The sequence below is a fragment of the Mastigoproctus giganteus genome, chromosome 7 (assembly GCF_048544385.1).
Source record: "Mastigoproctus giganteus isolate SK-2022 chromosome 7, ASM4854438v1, whole genome shotgun sequence".
NCBI classification, from domain to species: domain Eukaryota; kingdom Metazoa; phylum Arthropoda; class Arachnida; order Uropygi; family Thelyphonidae; genus Mastigoproctus; species Mastigoproctus giganteus.
The window spans coordinates 12,702,325-12,728,351 of NC_143581.1; the positions used below are offsets into that span (position 1 = coordinate 12,702,325).

A 26,027-nucleotide genomic window follows, 5' to 3' on the forward strand; every position below is an offset into this window, starting at 1 on the left:
TTTACCTGTGAAACAAAGAATATCTGTAGCCTGAATTTATATCGGCTCAGTGCTTGATGATTTTAATGTACCAGCTATCATTTTGCAATATATTTACCAACTCAGCTCATAAGCACCACATTACTTTCTGGCACCTCCGTAGCCAGGTGGGCAGAGCAGCAGTGCGTAGCACACGCATCTTGATTAGACCGGGATTTGAGCCCGTGACCACCAAATACGGAGGATGCGGAAAGGTCAGGGAATGACCACCGCATATCCCCAGAGCAATATGGCCCTAGTTGCTAATGCTCCTAAAAACCAAATAACAAACAAACAAGCATTACTTTCTTATATATATGAATAGAATATTGAAATTTTCTCATCAGTACATTGTATAGGCCTCATTATTCATTTGTTAATGAATTATATAACATTTAATGATTATTTAATATTTATTTAAAAAGTATTCATGCAAACAGGAATACAAAACAAAGATTATTGAAGAAAGTACTGTGGGTGTGTTCACTTTTTATTTTATAAATCAAATAAGGTAATTAAATATTTAATTTGTCACATTTTTGGCAGAATATGTATCTAGCAGTGTTCATTGCAAGTAAACACATCACATTTCTTTTTGAGGTTTTACAATCTCAGTTACAGAGGAGATTAAAATATCATTGAAACCTTTATCTCCACTATTATCAGAAAATTCAAATCTTCACTGACATTAGCAGCCTTTTTTGAGCTCTGCTTCAGTTTCTATTTTTATCCATTTTCACAATCTTTCCCTAATGAATAAAATAGCATAATGGGAATCAGTTTTCCACTGAAATTATGTAAGAGGTAATTAAGTAATCTAATGAAGCCATAAACAGCTTATATTAAATAAGCCTTAGGAAGTAATAAAACCGTGTTTAGTTGTTTCACAGAATTGATAATCCAATACATACTTTACCAAGTGAGTCCATATCTGATCCAAATCTTGTTCTAATTTTATACCCAAGAAATGTTTTTTTTTTTTTTTTTTTTTCCAAAAAACATACAAAGCTGTCATGTAACTAAATGGGGATAATTAAAAAAAAATAAAATAAAGATTATAACAAGCCAGAATGACTGACTAGGATCAGGTAGTACCCCACTGGTACAGAGAATTAATGAATATTTTAAAAGCAACTGTTTCTTATAAATGATTTAAAAGCAAAATTATATTTGAAAAATAAGATGTTAGTTATGTAATGTATATAATATATACATATTGTACATTATCATTTTTGTTTGTTTTGTACAGGCTGGTACATATCAGTATGCAGTTAACCATAAGCTTATATCTATTGCATATGTATGTAAGTATTTTTTATTTACAATAAATTCATGACAGGCTATATTAAATTAATTCCATTTTATTATACTATTAGTCTTTCTTTAATACAAACTTATTGTTTAACTTTTTAAGAATGCCTGACAATTTAAGTCAAGCAGTAAACAGAAGTTTCCTAAATTTTGAATCATAAATTTGCTCTTTTTAAACATTTTTTTGAATTATGTGCATTTTTTTGTTATCAAAAATATTTAGGCACAATGAATAAGCATATTATTCAGATCATTAGTTTTGTAAAATGTAAAGAGCAGTATGGTAGCACAGATTTTAACAGAAGTAAAAATGAAGCTGCAGAAGATAGGTGTTAATTATAATCAATGTGCCACAGAAGTAAGTTCAGCAAATTTGAATGCAAATAAATGGCTGAATGCCTCAGAACTTGGAGCAAGATGAATTTTAGGGCTTCTAAACTTTCAGAATTAGTCATATCAGAGTTGAACACCAGAGAGACTGCACATTTTAACAAAATCTCTGAACAGTTGATTATGTTATACAATCAAACTATACCCAAAGTTCACAAGGATTATCCAACGTCCAGGAATCTTTGTAAGAGTAGTTGTCAGTGTCATATATTATATGAAGAGCATTGCAACCACAAGAGTTCCACAAGTAGCTTCCAACCACTAGCTTTTCAGCACCAAAGATGACAAATAGTGACTGGTGCAATGATGTAATGTTCAGAGAAACTGGCTTCTGAAAGGGTTGAAAGGGATTTTAGGGAATGTCAAATCTTAATATGTACATCATATGGTTCTGACTTGAATCTTTTGAGTGGGAGGAGAGCTATGTATGTATCCTTTACCCTTCTTTCACTGATTATTCATTAATCACGAATAACACAATATGTATCCTTTAGGAGCTTCTCCTAAACTAACTTCTCTCCTTTACCAAACACCTCAGTCGGTTTATTTTCCCTTAATTTCTCTTTATTTTACTGTGCATGTTTTTTTCCTGGGGCTACAGAGATGTTCACAATAAAAAATAAACTTTTAGTAAACTGAAGGCATTTATGTATAGACCAGTAATGTAGAAAAAACAAGCAACATATAGTTTACAGATTTCAGAATAAATTTCCCAATAATGATTTGGCGGTTTTGTCGAAGGCTAACATATTACATCCATTGTGTTAAGAGTAATATCTGACAGCCAAACTGCACTGTATAAACTTTTTTTTTTTTTTTTAACCAAACCAAAAAAAATACTGTTATTACGGTCCTGATTAGTGAAAGTGCGGATTAACCGGAAGCTATCTTTTCACGTACCAGTTTTTATTTAAAGTTAATTAAATAACAAAATTTTAACTAAATTTGTTTTTATATTAAATTAATATAATTTAATTATATTAATTATAAAAAAAAAGAATATGGTAAGTAAACAAAATACTGTACAAAGCAATAAAGTTTTAATGTAGAACATTATATTACAACACAAAACAAAACTATTTTTGAGAGGTTTACATTGAAATAGTCCAATGTTCTTTTGCTTTAATTTTGAAACTCGCTTTTGGGCCACATGATCTCGCAACCACTTCAAGGTCAGATCACCAGCTGATGTGTCATCCTGTCGTAGATCATTATCACACATTATCCATGGGGCAATGTCTTTATTTGTTACATCTGAACAACTCCCTAGACATTGAAATAACTGAACAAAATCATTATCCTTGTCATCATCAGGATCCAAAGAAATATCCATTTCCTCCTCAGATCTTTCCATTGGTACATCAGGCCAAAGTTTTTTCCAGCATTTGATAAGGGTAGTCTTGTCAGTTTCTTCCTAAGCTGCAGCAGAAAAATAAATGATTGTCTTTATGTTGACATTTTTAAGAAGGTCCATAAAGTTTGATTTTTCTTCAAGTGCCTCTTGTTGTTCTAACAGTGAGATTATCAACTTCTTTCTGTACCGTCGCTTCACAGCCTCTATAACTCCTTGATCTGTAATATTGTTATGGGTTGGGTGGCAAAAATTTTACAAAGATGTTGCCAGATCTCAGTTGTTCTTCTGCTTGGTGGGTTGGAGCATTATCAGTGAATAAAACAGTTTTTTCTTCCAGTCCTTGATCCCTTAAATATTCGTCGACTAATGTTATTAGTGGAATCCCACAGGGTTTGGTGTTGGGTCCACTGTTGCTTTGTATATTTATCAGTGATATTGATGAACGTATATCAGGCTTAGTGTTGAAGTTTACAGATGATACAAAGGTTGGCAGGGTTGTTAATGGCAGTGTTCTACTGCAACAGGATCTAGAAAATTTGGGAAGATGGGCTGAGAAGTGGCAACTGAAGTTTAACATTGACAAATGCAAAGTACTGCATATGGGTAGAAGTAACCTCAGAGGAACGTATCAACTGTGTGGTACTACACTTAGGGTGGTAGAAACCTGGGAGTAACTGTGCAGTCAGATATGAAGTTTTCTGAACAATGCAGACAGGCTGCCAGAGCAGGTCATGAGGTTTTGTCAATGATATACAGGAATTTTGCTATCAGGGAAAAGGTGATTGTCCCTCTGTATAAGGCAATGGTCAGGCCACACCTTGAGTACTGCATACAGGTCTGGAGACCTCATTTTAGGAAGGATGTAGATTTGCTTGAGCGTGTACCGAGAAGGGCAAAAAGATTGGTGAGGGGAATGGAGGGATCCTCTTACCAAGAGAGGCTTAAGTTCTGCAAATTGCAGTGGCTGGAGACTTGGCACCTGCAAGGTGATCTGATTGAGACGTATAAGGCCTTGAATGGGTTGAGCACGCTGAATTCTGATGGGATTCTTCCACTTGTTCAGATTAAGAACCTACGTGGGCATAAATTCAAATTGAGGAAAGACAGCTGTAGAATAGATGGGCGAAAATTTGCCTTTAGCCAGCGGGTAGTTAATTGCTGGAACAAACTTCCATCTGTCGTTGTGGAAGTTGATAGGTTAAATAAATTTAAGGAGAAAGTAGTAGTAGTAGTGGCATGTGATGCAAGAAAGCAAGTGTATGAGCTTATGCAGCATCAGCCAAAAAAAAAAAAATTATAAAACAATTCCCTCTAAATGTGTGTCCAGTTCCTCCTTAAATTTATTTAACCTATCAACAAACGCTTAGAGGGAAATGTTGCGTGAAATTTTTTTTCGGGTAACATTTTGAAAAATAAACCAGTCTCGTCAGCATTAAAAATTCAGGGTGGAACTAAATTTTCTTCACTAATAAACTTGAGAAACTATACTTTAAATTCTTTGCTTGGAACACAATCACCAGAAAGACTTTCACCTGTAATTCTGAGCTGTCAGATTCCATGACACTCCTTCCACCTTGATGATAACCACCCCAAACTCGCAGTAAAAGACTGGTCACCTCCTAGCTTTTTGTTAAGGCTAAGAGTCCTTGATTGAAGGATTGGGCCTGAAAGAGGAACCCCCTTGCTCTCGTTCTTGACAAAACCAAATGTATAAGGCCTCGTCCAAATTTTCATATTTTGCCTGCTTAATGGTAGCTCTATTTCCTAAGCTGTCTTTGGCCACCATTTTTGCACAAAAGTTCTATTTTTTCCAATTGGAAACAGTTTGTTTTGCCACCCCTATGTCGAGAGCGATCTTTTTTTTTAAATTTCCACCTTATCAATGCGAAAAAGCGGGTTCAGTTTTTGTTCCATTGACACGGTAACAGTTTTTGTTGCCATCTTCTGTTAACCCAAAACCACAAAAAAATAAAATAAATAAAAACACAATAAAGAACTGAGGTAAGGTGTATTTGTGGACAATGCTAGCTGCAGCTGTCAACTGAATAGGCCAGCACTTGAGATTACCCTACGATTGTCTCTGACCATACCACACGGTCCAGTCGGATTTCTGGAGGTCAACCATAAAAAAATAAAAACAATTAGCATTAGCAGTCCCCTGTTTATTGAGCTTTTCTGTTAGTGCAATCTGTTTATAAATGGATAGTAAACATGATCTTATTGAATTTGCGATAATACCAACAGCTGGAATTCTGTGGTATTTTACGTTATTATGGTGAAATGTGTTTCCCCTTCCATGAAATCTTCAGCCACATCAAAAACAAATAAATTTTCAAAATTTTCTTCATTCTTATTTTTTAAGTTTCATAACTTGTTACTCTGCTCTCACTTGTGCGTATCGTGTTAGTTGCGATTTGTGCGTTCTTTGTTATTGATTGCTTATCTTTTTTATTGTTTTAAATTTTAAACCCCCCTCAAATGTTCACTGAAACACCATTTCAGTGAACAGAAAATTTTTTTTTTTTTTTTTTTTTTTTTTTCAATACAGGAAACCCTTGATTAGTGCGGTTAATGAATCCTTGAAATATACCGCACATATTAAAACCGCACTAATCAAACTTAAGAAACAATGGGAATAATTATAATGAATCCTTGAAAATTATGAAATTGTAAAAATATATTTTTTCTTACTCAATACGTACCTATAATGCACTGCATAGTTCTTAAATTATTAAGGAATAAATTTAAAAAAAGATAGTATGATTTAAATTTTATTTTTTGCAAAAAAAACTTATCTAACTTCAATTGAACAGTGGTGGCTTTCTTCCTTTCCTCCATGATTTTGCGATAACAATCAATTTGCTTATCTAACCCTCAACGAACGTTCATGCTTCTCTCTGCATCTGGATCAATCTCTAGTATGAGTTCTTTTGCTTTTTAAAGTGTATTAAATAGTTCAAGTTTTTTGAATGAAATTTCTTTGGGAGCAAATTGCTTTTCTTCTGCTTCATTTTTGTCTTCTTCCTCGTATGCATGTTGATGCTCAATTTCAAGAAGGTCGTCGTTACTTAAGTCTTTTGAATGCGATTCCAATAATTCTCTAACGTTTTCTGAATCTACTTCCTTAAAGCCAAGGTCTTTTCCAATTGTAGTAATTTCATCAATAACTTTGTTGACAGGATTAATGAAACCGCAAAAGTCATTTGCGCATTCAGGCAAAAGATTCTGCCAGACAGCTCTCATGCAGCTGTTCGTCATTTCTTCCCACGATTTGTGTATGTTCTCAACTGCTTCTTTAATATCATAATATTAAAGAAGTTTAATATTAATAATAAAAGAATAAAAGAATATGAGTTACCAGAGCAAATTTCAATTTCAGAGTGGTATGGGGTGCTGCTGTCGAGCATTTTGGAGTCGATTCCCATTCATTTAAGTTAGAAGACCCTGGTGAGTGCGTGTCACGTATTTGCCGCTTTAGGCGCCGTTGTGAGTTGCCAAGCACCGCAAGAAAAAAACAGCGCACTAATCAAATTTGATAACGCATATATTAAGGGTATAGTATCAAAAAAATTTTGCGCACTAATTAAAACCGCATTGTTCAAAACCGCATTAATCAAGGGTTTCCTGTAGTTAATTTTTCCCCTGACTGAAAATCCAGTCCTGATTAACAGGGTTTTCTACTGTAATGGCTTCAATATATAACAGGTGTTCCCAACTTTTTGTTGACTGTTGGCCTTGTGTAAAATTCAAGATATCTGGAGAGCCACCATTCATGTTGCTCTGAGAGCCTCAGGATAGGTGTATGAACCACCTGTGCCTCTTGAGTTACAGGTTGGGAAACCCTAGTGTATAACATTATTTTCATAGTTGTATGTGTGTACCTTATATGCAAAATGCCTTATTTGTTAATATGCTACCTGAATTTAGAATTAGATGAGAGTAGTTCTAAAATAGTGAAAATAATACATGTAACACAAATGTTATTCATTAATCTTTAGTTTAATGAAAGTGAATAGAATCACCTAAGCCTTAAACTAAAGATTATAAACAATTATTTGTCATCAGTTATATTTTGGACTTCTTTGACCTTCCTTTTCAAGACAAAGATGTTACCAGTGTTTTGTTAAGACATGATGAACTTCCATTAATTTCTTGATGTGGCAATAACTAATGGACATTTGAGTCAGTTTATTGGGTATGCTCCATCAGAGACAGTGTTGGCAATACCAGCCTATATAAACAGGTAATCAGACAACACTGAGGGATAGAGTGTGCAGTTCACCAAGCAAATGGGCCAGTGGTGTGATTTTGATTGCAGTATGATACAACAATGTCTAGTATACTGAGAATGGTTCAGCTAGAAAACATCCAGCCAAAGGCAGTACTGTATATGGAGAAAGTTTGTTTGTGTGAGGCTAACAGGGTGAAAAGAATTATGCAATACAACAGTGGCAAATGGTTATAGTAGAATACACAATTTATTGGTTCCTGTTACAGATGTGGTACAGCAGCAGCAGATGAGCTCATCAGGTTCCACTCTTGTCAAACAAACAGAACAGCAATGGGTACAGGATCACTGACAATGGACATTTCATGAGTGTGAAAAGGTCACTTGCTCTGACAAATCCCAGTTTCATTCCATGCTGACAATTGAGCCAGAATAGTGTGCAACAACAGCATGAATCAGTGGGCTTATCATGCCAAGTATGAACATTACCAGGCTGGTGGTTAAAGTCAATAGTGTAGCAAGTGAATATAACACCTAACCTGAACTTCATTATCATCCAGCTGCATCCCTTCATGTTATCTGTCTGGTAACAGTTACTTCCAGCTGATTATTACAGAAGTGACTTGTTATAGTTTATTGGTCTGCTTGTCCACCAAGTCTCAATCCAATTGAACGTGTATAGGATTAAATGGTATGTGAGCTGTCTGCAGCAAGGATTTCCTACCATCCAAACAGAAGATATAATCAATTATGGGGATGCAATTTGCCCCCATCCCAGATTAAACTTTATCTGTCCTTGAAAAAATGGGAAATTTATTGTCTGGCTCATAAGTGGTATAAATCTCGCTGAAACAAATAAGTGTAAAGTAGAATTGGCTGCAGTTTTCATTTACATTTTCTACATTCATTCTTTCATCTACCCTCTCTTTCAGGCAGAGGGATTAGGGTTTCTCTGAGTTATTTTAAGTTTTTCAGCCCAAATAACATGCTGATTATTCTATGAATACACACCTGTGCATATACAGTATATGTATACTGTAGTATTACCTAAGATTCTAACATGGCAAACAGCAAAAGTAACTGTTCCACATTTGTGCTCTCGTGCAGATTTATGTAATTGTTTCAATCCTTGTTAGAGATAATTGTGTGCATGCCTGTTTGTATACAAATAATGCTTAAATATGTATATGATATGCACACATGAAATAATAGTTTATTTTTTCCCCTTAGCTCTTTTTGGCATTGCTATTTTATTTTTTGTACGATCCCTTTACTTCTACACAATGAAGATTAGCAACACAATGGAAGGATCAGTATACCAACCATGAATTACTTTAAGAAGACCACTTGCTCTCTTCACTGCTCTGCTTTCTTTGGTTTGCAGATGGCAGCTGATCTGTTTACGTATCGGATATGAGACCAGGGTGATCAATACATTCCCTCTGAATAACCAACTATAACAATAAGTGCAAAACTCCATTCTTCCTTTAGTAACTTGTGTTAAAATTTTAACAATTTTATATGCAATATTGTACAGAATAGATAAAAAAAAAAAAAAAAAAAAAAAAGGCACTAGATTAACATTTTGAATATTAAAAAAATTAACCATGTATAGGAAATGTTATTGAAAATTGATATGTTATGGAAATTTTTTTCTTAACATTCTTGTTGACTTTAATCTTGAGGTTAAACGTTCCTTTAACTCATCATGGATTCTATTTTAATGAAATTTTTGTTTATTTCACATTGCATAATCTTACCGTGGACTCATTATCCAGATTTTGTTTAGATTTATTTCTAAAATCCATATATAAACCATGTTGTTCTATAATTCTGATTAAATTTTTTGTAGGAAGGATAGAAGAGAAATTAATGTACATATGTGTATAATGCTTGTCATTTAATGCAAAAAAAAATATTTCTTATGTAGATTCCTGTTTATGTGCATGTAATCTTAAATGTTCCAACAAATAGACTTATAGGGTAAAACTGCAGTACCTTATTCTGTAAAATTTATATTTTTGTGAATTTTTCTGTTACAGCTATTTGTATTTTTTATTGCATTTCAACTTTTTTCCCCCCTCGATGCCTTCACCTATATCTGTGTACATCACTGTTTTCCCCAGCAGAAATAAAAATACATTTAATTTTATGCTATAAAACTTCAGTTGTACTTGTTTATTGGCTAGAATTTTATAATGGCATATAGGGTATATTAATAATATACAGTTAATTATCTGCAAGAATTCTTGCAGATATTGCAAAATGTGATTATTGTATGAGTTTATTTTAACAGTTAAATTTCATAAACAGCACAATTATATATGCAAAATGATTTAATACATAATTCCTGCATTTTGCATAAGATTTCTATACTGTGGTAAAAAAAAAAAGGTAAACTGCAGCCATTATCAACCCACAGCAGGATGGAAGCCTCCTCAACAATTCATGTTGGACCCTCCCCCAACTGGCTATTATATTTCAAAAGGTAAATAGTAAGGCTTGAAGGCACGCTGCTATTATAAATTATAAACTGCACACCATCTTTTCCTAATTCTCCAGCAGGGTTTGTTAGAGGCAGTAGAGTTCAGAGCTTATACCATATTTTACATGTTCTTTGTTCTTAAATTAGTGCAAGTAAAACTTTCACATAAGTGAAAAGTTCTGCTTGTGCTAATTTAAATGAATTACAATGATATATTTTTGAATTCAGTTTACAGTAGTGGTGGTAAGAATATGGTAGGAACTATTTATAAATTTTTACACACAAAAAAACAAATCAAAATATGCAATGTATTCTCACAGACAACTATGAACTGAAACGATGCTAATTAGAAAGATTTTAAGATGTGATGCATGGGTGTTGTGCATGTAACTCAAAATGTGCAGTGTAAGGTGGTGCATTATAATGCACCATCTTACACTGCACATCTCTGTTAGCACATCCTGCTATAGCAGGATGCTGCCGTTTTCTGGAACAATCTGCCTTATGTATTCCCTGAAAATTAGTTTATAGAAGTTCAAGTCTAATTTCAACAAATATCTTCTCTCGTCTTCTTAACCTCCAACCCAAGCATGGTACTAAGTACCATAGGTTCTAATACCTCTCGTGTTTGGGGTTTTCATAAAAAAAAAAAAAAAAAAAAATCTAGAAACATTAATAGTTGGTCAATTCATACCTAAGGCCCACATAAGATTGTGAATGCAAGTCACAAACAATGGAGTTAGACTTCTCACACAGAATTATAATAGGTCGACACAAGCAATCTCCATGTGACATTTCAATGGCACTGAAAATTTCTAGGTTGACAATTGGTGATGTAATCTGTGGAAGCAGAGTGATGCTGAAACAGTCAGTTTCAGCATCGCTCTGCTGAAATGACCAGGAAAACCTTTGAAGCTGATGCAACAACAAAACCCTGCAAATAATTGTCCACTCACAAGACAGGTCAGTATTGTAGTACACACTGGCCCTTTGCGAGATGAATGGGACACATCAGCACCAGTACAGTGTGCAGAATGATGCATGATTTCACAGTTGTTTGCCATTGGGTATATTGTTTGAGTTTTTTGCTAGCTATTAAGTGTGTTCGTAAAGCTTGGTGACTGATTTACCAAACCTGTTGCAATAGTAACTGGTTTGGTAAGTCTGTTCTGTGACTTATCTAGATAGCAACACATGAATTACCCATTCATCTGCTGTCAGTCTGAAAATTAGCATGCATTAAATTGATGTTTTATGTGTTTTGTTACATTTTACAATGAGTCATTTTACTGAGTAGAAAATTTGCATCAAATTTTGTTTCAAATTAGAAAGGGGGTCAACAAAGTGAATGTTTAAAAACAGCTTTCAGACACGTTATGCCTCAGTTGAAGACTCAGTAGTTTGCAAAGTTTATAGGGGCACTTGTTTGTTGAAGATGATCTTAATTCTGGCTAGTGATGGGCATAATTGAATCAGTAGTCTATTTCTATATGCAAATTAGTTTATTATGAAATGACAGTGGAGGAATTCAATCCAATGTTCCCTTTTGGTCTCTGTGATTAGGATATCACGATATTTATTGTAACCTAATTTGCATATATAATCTATTGTGATTCTTGATTATGACTCTCACTAGTTCTATCTGCCTGTCATCTTTAAATTCCTAATATTCATGTGTTTGTGTTCTGATCAGGGCTTACTGGCATTTAACTATCTGCGAAACTGCTAGTGAAATTGGTATTTATGTGACTTACTGATCAATTTTAACACAAGATTTTGGAAAACTGCATTTCAGCCAAATTGGTGCCTTGCATCCCCCATGTAATCACATGGATTGCCGAGTTCTCTCGTGGCAGACTCTTCAATGTGCAGCTGCTGACCCACACTGTTTCTTCTGTCATTAATGGTGATGAATTGTGGGTGTACAGCTATGGTCTGGAAACAAAGCTCAAAGTAAGAATCTTTTTGTTTAAGTCTAAAGATCGTGGTTATTTTAATAATTTTTTTTTTTTAACTCATAGGACATTTTTTATTATGAATTTGTCCTATGTAGATCAAGAAACTAAAAAACATTTCTGTGGCAAATGTGCAATGTTGTTCATAGAAAGAAGCCACAAAAGTGTTTCAAAGAATTGCCATTTGCATCATGACAACACCCCTGCACACTGTTCTCTCCATTAAAGAATTTCTTGCAGTGCAGATTGCTATATTCCCCATCTACCATTCTCACTGGATTTAGCTCCCTCCGATTATATATTTATTATTTTCTTAAAGTCCCCTTGAAAGGTCACAGGTTTGTAATGATTAAGGAAATTATTCAAAATGTGACACAGGAACTATCAGAAATTCTAAAAGACACTTGGAAATGCTTCCACACAAATTTCAGAAGCACTGGAATTGGTGTATATAGTGTTAGATAACTTTGAAGGATATCCATCTGAATAGTTGATAAATTTCATAATTTCCCAAATATTAATGTAGTTTCTGAAAATGATATAGTTTTCATTAATGGTAAATCATTCTAACATTGCATAGTAATAAAAAATATCTTAGTTCATGTATTACATAGAAGCAGGTTTTTGCTGAGAGGATTCTAATAAGGATTATTTTATTTTAAAAATTTGAACAATATCCTTCCATTCCTGAAATGTCATTGACATAACTGGTTACATTCTTTCTTATTTGATGATGAAGCCTGTTTAATCAGTACAGGTTCTGAAAATAAATATCTTAGTTCATGTATTACATAGAAGCAGGTTTCTGCTGAGAGGATCCTAATAAGATTTTTTTTATTTCAAAAATTTGAACAATATCCTTCCATTCCTGATATTTATTTTCAGAACCTGTACTGATTAAACAGGCTTCATCTTCAAATAAGAAAGAATGTAACCAGTAATAAAAAAATATATAGTTTTTTCAAAAAATTGCCAGGTTTTTGAATGCTGAATTTATATCTTAAAAAGAAAACTTGAATTTTGTTATAAATTATTACAGAATTTTTTTATAAAAAAATTAACAGAAGCAGCAACAATATCTATCATTAAAAATTGTTTTTATCATGATGACTTACCAATGTGCAAAAAGTAATGTGGCCTCTGAAAGAAGTGTACAACGATGAAGTCAGCATTCATAAGGATTGTCATTCCTTTTAGGAAATGCACAAAACTGTATTTTATGAATTTGTGACAGTAATTCCAGGTGGCACGAGAGTGCAAACTATCACAAAATGAGATACAGCCTTTGTTTTTATTATTGGCAGTGGCAAAATGCCAAACACTGGTTGGTTTTATTTTTTTATTTTTTTTATGGTACATTGGCAGCTTAGATGATAATGCCAAGTCAAATCAAATATTAATAATTATAGTAGACTTCCAGAATAACGGCACCTTCAGGGATTCAAGGTGCTGTTATTTTGATTTTTATGTTATCTAGAAAGTTTTGTATTTTTAATACATTTAATGCAGAAATAATGAGGCTAAATAAGAAATAGAGATTAATAATGCAATTTTATTAACTGCACATAAAGAACATGAATGTGTTGATGATCTGGTGTTATATTCTGCCATTAATAAACATTTTTACACCCCATTCTATTTTCTTTATTATATCAAATTTAGTCTATGTGGGTAGCACAGTGTTTATCGTCACGGGGTGGAAAAGGCCAGGATTCGAATCCCGTCAATGACGCGAGGAACTTTTATGGGCTGTTTTCACTCCCTGGCATGAGTTAGTACATGCATGGGTATATGGATTAACTTTAATGTAATAGTTTGGATTATATCACTGGTTGGTTTGATTAAGTTTGTCACTAAACTTTAATGTTGTTCTTTTCTTCTCTGTATGGGTTTATTAACTTTAAGAGCCATGTGAGGGGTTTTTAATTTAATATAGATGTAAAACAGCAGTATAATCCGTGATATCAGTACAGAATTCATTTTCAAAATGGCAAACATAAACAAACACAGTAATCACATGACTTGTCTTTTTTCTGTGCTTTATGTAAACATCCGATCTAAATGTGCCATTAGTTCAAATGTTCCATTAATTGGGGTACCATTAGCTCAACAGTCTACATGTAGATTACCTACACTCCACAGATGCTACACTGCTTTTATAAATATTTGTAAATAAATTTGTGTTTATGATCTGTATGGCCAACTGCCACAGAAAGTTGGAAGTTCATTTTAACTTTTCTTTTGTAAAATAAGCCAGCATAATATTTTAACAGTGGGCTGTGCATTTTTTGTGGTGTGTTTTTAAGAAAAAATTGCCTTATGATTTAACAATAATAAAGTTATAGACAAATTCTTTTCTGTAACATAAATTTAATTCTTATCAAGAGATATACATAATTACAAAAATATTTACAGTTCATTTGCAAGAGATAACAGTAATTCTGCATACTGATTTAGTAAGAATGCTGTTGGGTTGCAGTATTTATGGCTAATTAAGCATTGTATATTTTAAAAGTTATTTTAAAAAATAAAATTAAACTCCACTAGAGCTATGAATTAACTTTAATGATTTTATCTGATGAAGTGATCAGATTCAATGCAAAAGTTTAAGAAAATGCTTTAAAAATAAATCAAATGATATCCAAACATTTTGTGCATCAAGCTGCATAAAAAAAAAATCTTGCACTGTGAATAAATCCTTACACATTTTTTAAAAACAGATTTACCCCTACCAATACAATAAAAAGAAATTTATATACTTATACACTGCTATGCTCTGTGAACATCCTTACAAATTTACTAGTACTTATCCCATTCATACATGGAACTACAAGGAGCATTGAGAAGTGTCTAGCCCATTATATATTTCATTATTTGAAAATAAAATAAACAATATTAAATTACAATTATTTGTGTGTAATTTAAGTTTTAGAGTAATATCTTTATTATTTTTATTTTTTTTTTTTTTTGGGTTTATGATACCCAAAACAATTTCATGACAAAGAAAACTATGCAGCACAGAATTTTTTTTTTTTTTTTAGAAAGGACTACTGGCAAAACATTACACAATCATTGTGTTTGGTCAGAAGATCATGATAATGGGTTCTATGTTAAGGGTCTAGAAAAGATGAGAGAATGCTAGATCAAGAGCTGCATTTCTGAGTTTAAAAGTGGAAGTAATAAAAGGATGAACCAAAGTCTGGATTGACCTATGACTACAACAACCACAGTAAAGAGCAATCATGTTAATGGCCTGATTTTGATATATCAAATTGGGTTACAATATATGGAAAAGACATTCAACATATTGTGTGAATGAGTCCATTGTACTGTCCATAAAGGACTGAGTGTGAAAAAAAATTCAACACAATGGGTTCCAAAAGATATGAATGTAGGGAGAGGGTGAATTATGGAAATTGAATTCTTGTGAATTTGACCAGGATTAAAAAAAAAAAAAAAAAAAAAAACACCCCTTTGCCAAACAATTACTGACAAAACTTGGCTTCATTAATATGATCAGAGTGACATCAGGTGGTGTTTTTTTTGGACAAAGAAAAGATGATACTATAAATTAAAAAGGGTAAATCTGTTATGGGTGAATATTATCCTTCCCTGGTAGACTTAATGAGCAGTTAAAGGCCATGCAGCATGAAAAACTCTTCCTGCATGCAATGCTTAGATAACTCTGGAAACTATCATAACTACTCATTTTCCAAATAGGACCTTTTGATATTATTGGTGTCCAGCACTAGAAAAAATATATAAATAAAAAAACAAAGGGGGAGGTGACTTGTTTGCATGATCCAAGAGTACATACAGAATCATAGCAGTGAATTGTATGGAAGAGTTCCTTGAACATTTTTTCGATTAAATGTGCCTTGAATCAAGCTCAACTGCCCCAAGGAGAAAATTATTAAAATTTATACAAATATAGACATATGTTACAAATACAACACACTGAATGGAATATTGCTGGGGACTAACAAAAAAAAAAAAAAAAAAAAAAGTGAATCAGGGTCTAGAATAGGTGGTGAATGTTGCATCAAATGTGGCTCTTCAGGTGATTATGTTGATCAATTTCCAGATTGCTTCGTTCTTTTTATAAACCAGAAACTTTTCAGATACCCTACTTGTATACAAAATAGATTTTTTATCTCCTTTTAGGTGCCTTCAGAATACCAATCCTCCTAAGGTACTGCACAATAAGTGGAGCAACAGATAATGTAATTCCAATTCTGATTGGTGCAAAAACTTTGTGTACTGCATATGCAACAACAAATGTGCTACCTCCCACTAGGATTTTATTTTGAACTGTAGCCACTGATAACCCGATCCTGGTTAGTAGATGTTCGACATCAATTCCACTGGAAAGAAAAGGTTAAAACATTAGCAATGCCTTATTAACCCTCTAATGGGCTCATAAAAAATATAAAAACAAATCCACATGAGCAGGTAAACTAGTGTAAGTGGTATGTCATTCAGATTTTTTGGGATATGGCTCAAAGTAATTTAAAACTGCACTTTGCAGTGCCATCCATCCTTATCGTTGCTCATGGTCTTATTTAACAGTAAGACAGTGAGCAAAGATAAGTTAAGGCTTACGGAAAATCAGGCATGCAATATATTTCAGTACTGACAGTAACTATGCTGAAAGGCAGGAATAGACTTTTTATCTAAAAAGATGAATAGCTATATGTGTATCTTGAGTCAAAATCAAGTGTTACTGCCCTAAGGAGAAAATATTAAAGATACAGACAAAACATATTACCACTCAGAATACACTGAATAGCATGTTGTCAGGGGCTAGCAACCACTAAACATATTTAAACCATAACTAGCAATGCTATCCATTTCTGTTTTACAAGCATAGTTAGGCCCGGATTAGTATTGGCAGATGATGCAATAAAGCAAGCTTGTGCACCATCTGCAAAAAAAAAAATAACCCCAACTCTAATAATTTGTATAATTCTTTCCTAAATTTCAAGTCACATTCTACAATCGTACTTTCTCAATTTAAATCCCTTACATGTCTTCTGAGAAAGAGCAAGGATGCCATCAGGATTATTTCACTCACTCAATTTAAAGCTTTAAACACTTCAACTGATTCTCCTTGCAAGAGTTTCATCAAGATATACAGCCATGGATAAGATGATGACAAAGTAAGCAGCCACAGATGATGGGTGAAATAGGCAGTTGTTGAGAACATTAAATTTATATAGCCTACTGATAAAAAAAATAGCCGGACAGTTACAAGTGGTCTGTCTCTAACCAGAAGAAAACACAGAAATGGCCAGCTCTGCCAATTATGGTTGAAGTATTGAATTGAATGATGATGGCCCTGACAATGTGCTATTCAACGTACTCTATTTTATCTATGTATGTAAAATCTTTAATAAAACAGAGATGTTCAATCAATTGTTGATGGCACTGATGTTATGATACTTTATTCTGTAGTTACTATGTTACTGCACACACCGAGGGAAATCTAGATTTAATCCAATAGTCTGAAAACTCAAAAAAACCATTAGTAACAAAAGTTGCTGTGCTATTCATTCAGCAGAAAAGTCAGATGCAGTGTTCCATATCTTGATCAATGGCCTGTGACACTCCATGGTGTATCCCTCTAGAATGGTGTCATAATTTGTCAAGTATGAATCAGGTTTATATAGATAAGAATGGTCATCTGAAGATTTTTAATTTAGCCATTGAACAAAAAAAAAAAAAAAAACCAACTGTAGATTTGCTTTGGTAATTTTAGTGTTTGCTAATAAGAACATTACTAGTGACATACACTAACAGACTCTTTTTATGAAACATGAAATCTAATACCAGATATGTAGAAAATAAGATCATGTACCTGTGATTATCAACTAAATATTTCCCAGCTGCTAGAAAAAAAAAAAAAAGTACAGCTGTGTAAGATAGACTCCAAGAACCATACAGGTGACATTAATTACTGATGAACTAATTTGCATATTATATGCAAGTTCTTGGTTTAAAACTTGAGAACTGGATGTATGAGAGATTAGCTTATCAGGAAAGTGACTGGCTGCCAGGCACCTGTAAGCTATGCACATAGCTACAAAGTTTCCAATGGGTGAAATAAAATCAAAACCCCAACTATGCACAATCAACTTGGTCCTTGAGGTTGTCACAGACATTCTCTCAGATAGGCCAGACAAGCTGTACTTGCTACCTGAGAGTCTAAAACGCTGATGGAACTGATATTCGGGTGACACTCAAGTCAAGTGGACCCAATTTCGGCGAAGTCCAGACGATCTATGACAGCCAAATCCTCTGCTTGCACCTTCACGATGGTGGGACTGTTAGTAATCCTGGGTATAACCTCCATGCACAAGTACATGGTGGATGACCACCCAGGTGTGAACCAATGTAAGCAGGGGTTGAGGTGTGGCACCCACACCACATGGAGGAATGCCGCCCCTCTATGTTACCAGGCAGTACTAGGTGGTAGATGACTCTCATCAACCGGTGAAATACCACCACTTTGCTTATTGGAGGCTTGAAGTGGTGGAACCCATGTTTAGTCTCTAGAGCTAAGTTCCGGTCAACCCTTCCCTAACTCTTCTGTCATGCAGTATGATTGATGATTTTTGAGGTTATGATGAATGTCGTGGCGAGATCCAATATTCCTTACATTTCGAGGGTACAGCTCTAAAACGGTGTTCGCAGGCCGGCCGCTAGTTAGTACACCGGACCAAACCTATTGGTAACTCTCTAGGAGGCTTCCAGGTCAGCTAGTGTATAATCTTGCTACCTCTACTCTGCCAGATAGTGACTGGAGGGAGTCCGAGTAGTGTGTATGCGGGGAGCATTGTCGAGGCCACGTTATGTCAAGGATCTGGGTATATTCTTACCACATGTACGCCATATCCAAAAATTTCATTACTTCATACAGCATGTTCCACCCACTTTTTCTTACTATTGAATACACCATGAATTGTCAAAATAATAGAGCAAGCTTATCTGCGAAAAGATCTAAACCTCCCAAGGACTTCCTAATTCATTTCACAAATATACGTGGTCTCAATTCTAATCTCAACGATGTCCATTTCCACTTGCAGTCTTCCAAACCCCATGTACTTTTTCTATCGGTTGATTCAACTACTGCTCATCTCAGATGTCAAAATTATTTGCTGTATGATTCCTTTTGCCTCAAAGGTGGTACTTGTGCATATGTCCGTTCTGATATTCCCTGTCAGAGACTTGGCAATTTGGAATCTCCTCTCTTTGATCTTCTCTGGCTTAAAATCTCTCTACCTCATTGTGTCAAATTTATCTGTTGTCTCTACCGTTCTCCCAACTCCACTAATCACTTGGAGCTCTATGACTTCCTCTCTTTGCAGCTTGACTTTCTCCAGTCCAACTTTCCTAACAGTGAGGTAATTTTCCTTGGTGATTTTAATGTTCACAACTCCAGCTGGCTTCCGTTTTCTAGTCACACCGACCCAGCAGGTCGAGATGCTGAGGCTTTTGCAATTACTAATGACCTAGCACAGATTGTTCATTTACCTACAAGAATACCAGACAATCCTAATCATACAGCCAATACGCTTGATCTTTTTCTCACAAACAACCCTTTTAAGTACAAGGTCGAAGTGAGAGGTCCTTCTTTAGGCACTTCAGATCACAACTTGGTGATTGTCTCTTCTCCAATGGAACCTTTATCTCATGGCTATTCCCAACCTCGTATTGTTTGGCATTACAAGAATGCAAAATGGGATGACCTGCGAGACTTCTTTTCTTCTTTTCCTTGGTCTGATTACTGTTTCAAAACTTCAGATGTCAACGTTTGCTCAGATCGTGTCAGTGAAATTATTCTTGCAGGAATGGAATCCTTTATCCCACACTCCACTTTAAAATCTCGTCCTTTATCTAAACCTTGGTTTTCCAATAAATGTGCTAAGGCTGTCCAAGAGAAGAATGTTGCATATCGTAATTGGCTTGTTTCTAATTCTTCAGTTTCATTTTCTGCCTACACCAAAGCTCGCAACAATTGTAAATCAGTTATTAATCAGTCCAAACTAGAGTTTGAACAGGCTAAGAGTAGAAAACTTGCTTCTTTCCCTAATGGTAGCCGAGCATTCTGGTCTCTTGCCAAAGCTATTGGCCGCAACTTTTGCCCATCTCTGCTCCCACCTCTGTTCAAACCAGATGGTTCTGTTGCCACTTCAGCCAAGGATAAAACTGACCTGCTAGCATCCCATTTTTCTTCCAGCTCATGTATTAATGATCTTGGTAAAACACCTCCCACCATTCCTAACACGCTCCATTCAATGCCTCCTGTGGTCTTCCGTCAAAAGGATATCAGAAGGATTTTGATGAATCTTGATGCTAAGAAAGCTCCAGGTCCTGATGGTATTTCTCCACTTGTTCTCAAAATCTGTGCTCCTGAACTTACTCCTATTCTTTGCCGCCTTTTTTCACTTTCTTATTTAAAAGGTGTTTTTCCTTCTGCTTGGAAATTTGCTCATATGCAGCCAGTTCCTAAAAAGGGTGACAAATCCCTCCCATCCAATTATCGTCCCATTGCAATTACTTCTACTCTTTCTAAAGTAATGGAGAAATCAATTAACCGCCAACTCTTAAACTACCTAGAAACCTTCCATCTGATCAACGATCGCCAGTAAGCACAGGTCCGTTGCGATATTTTGTTCTGCACACCAAGGTTGTATTTTGACGTGATGTGCGACATTGTGGCCTGTCTGTTTGCTTGCACAATTCTAGCCGTCCTCCTCTGACTTCTCTCATCAACAAACGATTTTCTTCCACAGGAGTGCCATTGAGCGGATGTTTTTTGTTCGTTGCACCATTATCGACAGGCGCCTCCATAGCCACATATGAAGGAGCAGCAGTGCATAGCACACGCTTCTTGAATAGACCGGTGTTCGAGCCTGTCACCACCAAGTACGGAGGATGCGGAAAGGTCAGGGAATGACCACTGCATATTCCTGGAGCAATATGGCCTTAGTTGCTAATGCTCCTAAAAACCAAATAACAAACAAACATAACAAGCACCATTATCGATACACCCTTGAAACTGTTGTGCGTGAAAAGTTCAGGAGAACTGCCGTTTCAGAGATGCTTTGTCCAGCACGTCTTGCACCTACTACCATGCCAAGAATGGGCATTGGCCTTTATCAATATCTTCTTTTGCAAAGAGTTCCAGGGTAGACTAGTCTTGTAGCACCTTAACTTCTACATTCATTATTTCTTGTATTGCAGGTGGCTCTTCCAGTTTCTTTGGAGTTTCTTTAGCACTGTTTTGGAAGTGATGGAGCACTAGGGGGTAAAAGTATAGGAGTGGCAACTGACTGTGAATTTTGGATGGGCTTTTGTGAACTTGGGGAAACAGTCATATCAGTTTGGGTCCTAATGGTACATTTCTCAGAAACTTTCTGAGTATATGAGGGCTTGGCACTATTTATTGGTTGGATGCATTTTCTGGCCTCCTGGGTAGATATTCAGTTCTGTTTTTAGATTCTGAATCTTTTTCATCTTTCTACCACTTACATGCTCAAGAGTATGCAGGGTGCTCTACTTGGCTATTAGTACAATTTGGCTTAGGAGCTAAAGATTCGTTGCTCTTGTGATCTTTGGACCAATATTGAGCACAGGCAATGTTACCATGACAAGCTGTTTGTGAATGGCCATACTATTGACATCTAAAACACCTTAGTGGGTTTGGTATGTACATTCTCACTGGGAAGTTTAAGTAGCCTGCCTTGATGGCACTTGGAGGCTGTGGGGTGTAGAATATAAGGATGAGAACTTGAGTGGGAATGAGATTCCCATCCTTTCTCATGGATATTCGCTTGACAGCTATCCATGAATATTTCTCATGGATATTCAGCTTGGCAGCTCCTTGATCTTTCGTGAAGATCCCACTCTGATATGACACAGCATGACAAGTTCTCCTTTTCGACTGTTGTAGTCCATTTGCGACAAAGTGCGATAGTGGTCCGTTGCGATATTTTGTTCTGCACACCAGAACGCACGACATTCCATGGGTTGTGACGCATGGCTGCACCTGCTGGATTCCAATGATGTACCCCTGGAACCAAGATATGGGCATTAGATCCCAGTGATGCTAATCTGAAGACCAGTGGCATCACTGGGAGGTCCCCCTCACCACATACAGGTGCCCACATTGAGGGGTTTGTGATAGCACCTGCAATCTGATACCAGCAGGCTGAACTGCTCTGGGTTTATTTCTATGGTACATTGTAAACTGTGAATCACTAAGTATCGACCAAACGGGTTGGGTAGGCATGCTTCAAATTTTAGCTGAATAATTCAGAAGTAACATGTTTCTCCTGAGACAGAGTGGAACTTCATGGGCTTCAGTATAAAGCAGGCCCGGGCAAACTATGGCCCGTGGGCCGCATGCGGCCCGCCGCACATTTTTGTGCGGCCCGCGAGCTTTAATTGTATTGTCGAAAAAGGTTTACTTATTTTATGCCTTTTGCGACGCCTTTTTGAAAAATAAATTTGTATATGTAATACATTATAGAATTTGTCGAGTTGTAAATTGTTTTATCATCTCTGTATTGTTCAAATTGAGATAGAATTTGAAATTGTGCGCGAACCGGAGCGAGCCAACGGGCGCTTTTATAACTGTATAATTTGCGATTATAAACTAACCGCGCGAAACTACGGTAACAGACAACCGGTGATGAAGACAACGGCTTTGCTGCGGTGTCGGAGTAATAGGATAGGACTGCTGACCGGTCGCAGTTCCAATCTGTTTTCTCTGACAGTCATCCAGCAGTTAGTTTTTTTGCGTTATCTTCGGTTATCATCTTGGTGCCAGTAGCGATAAAAATAATATTTACGCCCTTTTAAAAATGAATAAAAAACGAAAAATTCAACAAGAGCATCGTGTCTTCAATGAAGAGTGGAACACAAAATATTTTTTTGCTAAAATAAATAACAAGACTATTTGTCTCATCTGCTGGGAGAGTGTCTCAGTGTTGAAAGAGTACAATAAATACTAAACATTCCGAATATGGTGCCAATTTAACTCCGGAAGCGAGAAAGAAAACTGCTGATGGATTGATTCAAAATTTATCTAAACAACAAAATGTGTTTACGCGGCTAACTAAGGAACAAGAAGCTACTGTAGAGGCAAGTTTTGTTATTTCTCTTATAATTGCAAAAAGCAACGAGTCTTTTTGTGATGGAGACTATATTAAAGAATGTATGACTGAAGCTTGTGGAATTATATGTCCTGACATTAAACACAAATTTGAGAATATAAGTTTATCTCGGCGAACAGTAGTAAGAAGAATTGAATGTATCGATACAAATTTGAATGAGCAATTATTATCAGTATTAGAATCCATAACATGGTACTCGATAGCTCTCGACGAAAGTAACGACCAAAAGAATACTGCGCAGTTATTAATTTTCACACGTGGATGTACCTCTAATTTTGAAATTATTGAAGAGCTTCTTTCAATGGAATCTTTCAATAGACCAAACAACGGGAGCTGATATATCTGAAAAATGCTTAACAAGATATAATTTACAATGGAACAAAATGGTAAGCGTAACAACTGACGGAGCACCAAATTCGACAGGTAAAAATGTTGGAGCGTTAAAGAAAATTCGGGATAAAATTTGTGAAAATTATCCTGATTATAATTTAATTACAATTCATTGTATTATACATCGACAAGTATTATGTAAAAATGTGTTAAAAGTTGAACATGTCACATCTTGTATTACTAAACTTGTAAATTTAATACGATCGAGGGGCCTGAAACACAGACAATTCGTTAATTTTCTTCAAGATATTGAATCCGAGTACACAGATATTCCTTATCATAGCTAAATTCAATGGCTTAGCTTAGGAAAAGTTCTTCGGCGAGTATGGGATCTTAAAGATGACATCATTTTATTTTTAAAACTGAAAAATATTATGGACTTTCCCCAATTAACTGATAATAACTGGATTTGTGATTTTGCGTTTACCCTGGACATCGTGACACACTTAGATACTTTCAACACCGTGTTACATGGGAAAAATTTATACGCCCATGATATGGTAAAAAGTTTGAATGGATTTAAATTAAAACTCCAGTTGTTCCTTCGACATATATTAATTAACAAGGTAGACCACTTTCCAACCATGAAGTTGCTGAAGATTCCAGAAAATAAATTTGAAAAATATTGTGAAATTATCAACGCTTTGAATGACGACTTTTCACAAAGATTTGGCGACTTCCGAAAAACTGAGATAAGTTTGGCAATAGTGCGCGACCCATTTTCAATAGAAATTGATAGTGCACCGAGTGAACTACAGCTTCAGATTATAGATCTGCAGTGTGATACCGATTTAAGGGAATTGCACCGTCGTGAGGAAATCTGTAAATTTTACAATACTCTTAATTCGGACAAATTCGACGAACTTATAAAGATTTTGCCAGAAAAATGTTGGTTATTTTTGGATCAACCTACATATGTGAACAAACATTTTCCATCATGAATCTAAATAAAAATTCTTTACGATCAAGCATCACCGATGAACATTTTACAAGCAGTTTTAAGAATCTCAACTACAAAATTAACACCCGAAATTAAAAAAATGTTAAAAGATGTAAAACAGTTCCATTCATCTCATTAAATTCTTGGTTGTTAGAGAATAATTTTTTTATGTTATATTTCTTCTTCATGATAATAAATAATATATATCTAAAAATAGTATTTTACGTGCGGCCCGCCTTCTTTTTGAATTCCTAATGTGGCCCTTCAAGCCAAAAAGTTTGCCCAGGCCTGGTATAAAGACTTTGTACTTGCAATGTTCTGTAAGCACCTATAGAAATCCTGAGGACAGAATGTTGAATAGGAGCAAGGCATGCTAACATGCTCTCCCTAGTAGAGTCATACCTTAAACAAGATGAGGCAAGATGAGACCTAATTAGAGTTCTATAAAAGTGAAGTAAAGTGTAGCAGTCTGCACCCCATGTTGTAGAAGAATGAACTCTGAGTATGTTCAGTTTTTTCGGCAAGTAGTTAGTTGGCGCACTATGGCCATAGATGCTGATGCACTTAATCATCATTTTTGGTGATCCCACAACAGACTCCAAATATTTTTGGATCATAAATGGTGATCCAGCTTACCCACTGGCTGAGAAGACAGAGAGTGTATAACCAGAAAGTTAGGTAGGTGAGGATACTTTGCTTCTCCTTGAAACTTTTTCAGTTGGTTATTGTCATTTTCATTGGATATTTCTGTCCTTGTGCTTGATGGCTCTAAAGGTGGAAAATTATTCAAGTCCATAGTTACTCCTTTAACCCTGGGAGAGTGAGTTTCTTCTCCCAGGTTACTGGCCCTGCCCCATAGAGGAAGGAGCAGTGCCACCAGTGACCAAGTGGTTGTAAAAGATAGTTTGTTAGTAATTAATATATACAGTAGGCTCTCGAAATAACAGCACATTTGAGCTAATGGCACATTGAAATCAGATGCTTACATACAGTGCAGATGTCTTGCAGTGCCTATATTAAAAATTTTTAAAAATGATTGAGCCATTCCTGAAGGTCAAGTCTGTAGTGTTCAAGAATCTGACTGTGTAGAAGGGGCATCCTCTTCTAAGTTGGTTGTCTAGATGCATGTTAAGGATAGTTGCTTTATTCTTTTTAAAACAAGATACTCTGGTACAGGTGAATTTATACGTTCAGACATATTGCCAATCAACTTCCAACATGAGTGTAAGCCTTGTTTTGAGGCTTTCATGTAGTTCTGGGATTCACCTTGTTCTGGAGAATTTTATTGTTTTCTGATTACGAGCTGAAAGTCACGACCCTTGTGTGGGGATATTAGTTTCCGGGCTTGGTTCATGTTATGTGATTGCATTCCATGGTATTGGTGATGTCCATGTAACACTTAGGATTGAGAAGGTTGAGTGATCTGACAAGAACCTGAATTTGTTTTTTTTTTAAGTGGTGAAATTTGAAGCAAATAGGATTACTGAGAACCTGATGGGCAGATGATGTGACTGTATTGGCGTTCACCAATAAGCAATAGATGAGAATATCAGGTAAGGATGGTGCATGCTCTTGTGGGCATATGATTAGCCAATTTCATTTGTAAACAATATAGGATGTCTTCAGGTTTCTTTTAAAGGTGAATTTGAGATAGAGGAAGGTAAAGTCACTTAAAATGTATGATGCAGACTGGTGAAGATTATTGATCAGCCAATTTGTGATTTCATCAACTGGCCAAGGCAATAGGTAAACTTTCACATCAAGCAGAATAGGTTG

At 35.4% G+C, this 26,027-nt stretch overlaps 2 protein-coding genes across 2 annotated transcripts in view; one reads left to right on the forward strand and one right to left on the reverse strand.

Annotated features, from left to right (window-relative positions):
- The window catches only part of LOC150082527 (type I phosphatidylinositol 4,5-bisphosphate 4-phosphatase-A), a 73,487-nt gene extending 64,645 nt beyond the window's left edge, over window positions 1-8,842 (forward strand). Inside the window, exons 7-8 of the mRNA XM_090378667.1 lie at window positions 1,268-1,322; window positions 8,532-8,842. Coding sequence (XP_090234793.1) covers window positions 1,268-1,322; window positions 8,532-8,629 — 153 coding nt within the window. The 3' untranslated portion in view covers window positions 8,630-8,842. The remainder of the gene's footprint in view (window positions 1-1,267; window positions 1,323-8,531) is intronic.
- Window positions 8,843-15,760: 6,918 nt separating this feature from the next.
- The window catches only part of LOC150082528 (mitochondrial inner membrane scaffold 2-like), a 37,185-nt gene continuing 26,918 nt past the window's right edge, over window positions 15,761-26,027 (reverse strand). Inside the window, exon 3 of the mRNA XM_090377823.1 lies at window positions 15,761-16,105. Coding sequence (XP_090233949.1) covers window positions 15,892-16,105 — 214 coding nt within the window. The 3' untranslated portion in view covers window positions 15,761-15,891. The remainder of the gene's footprint in view (window positions 16,106-26,027) is intronic.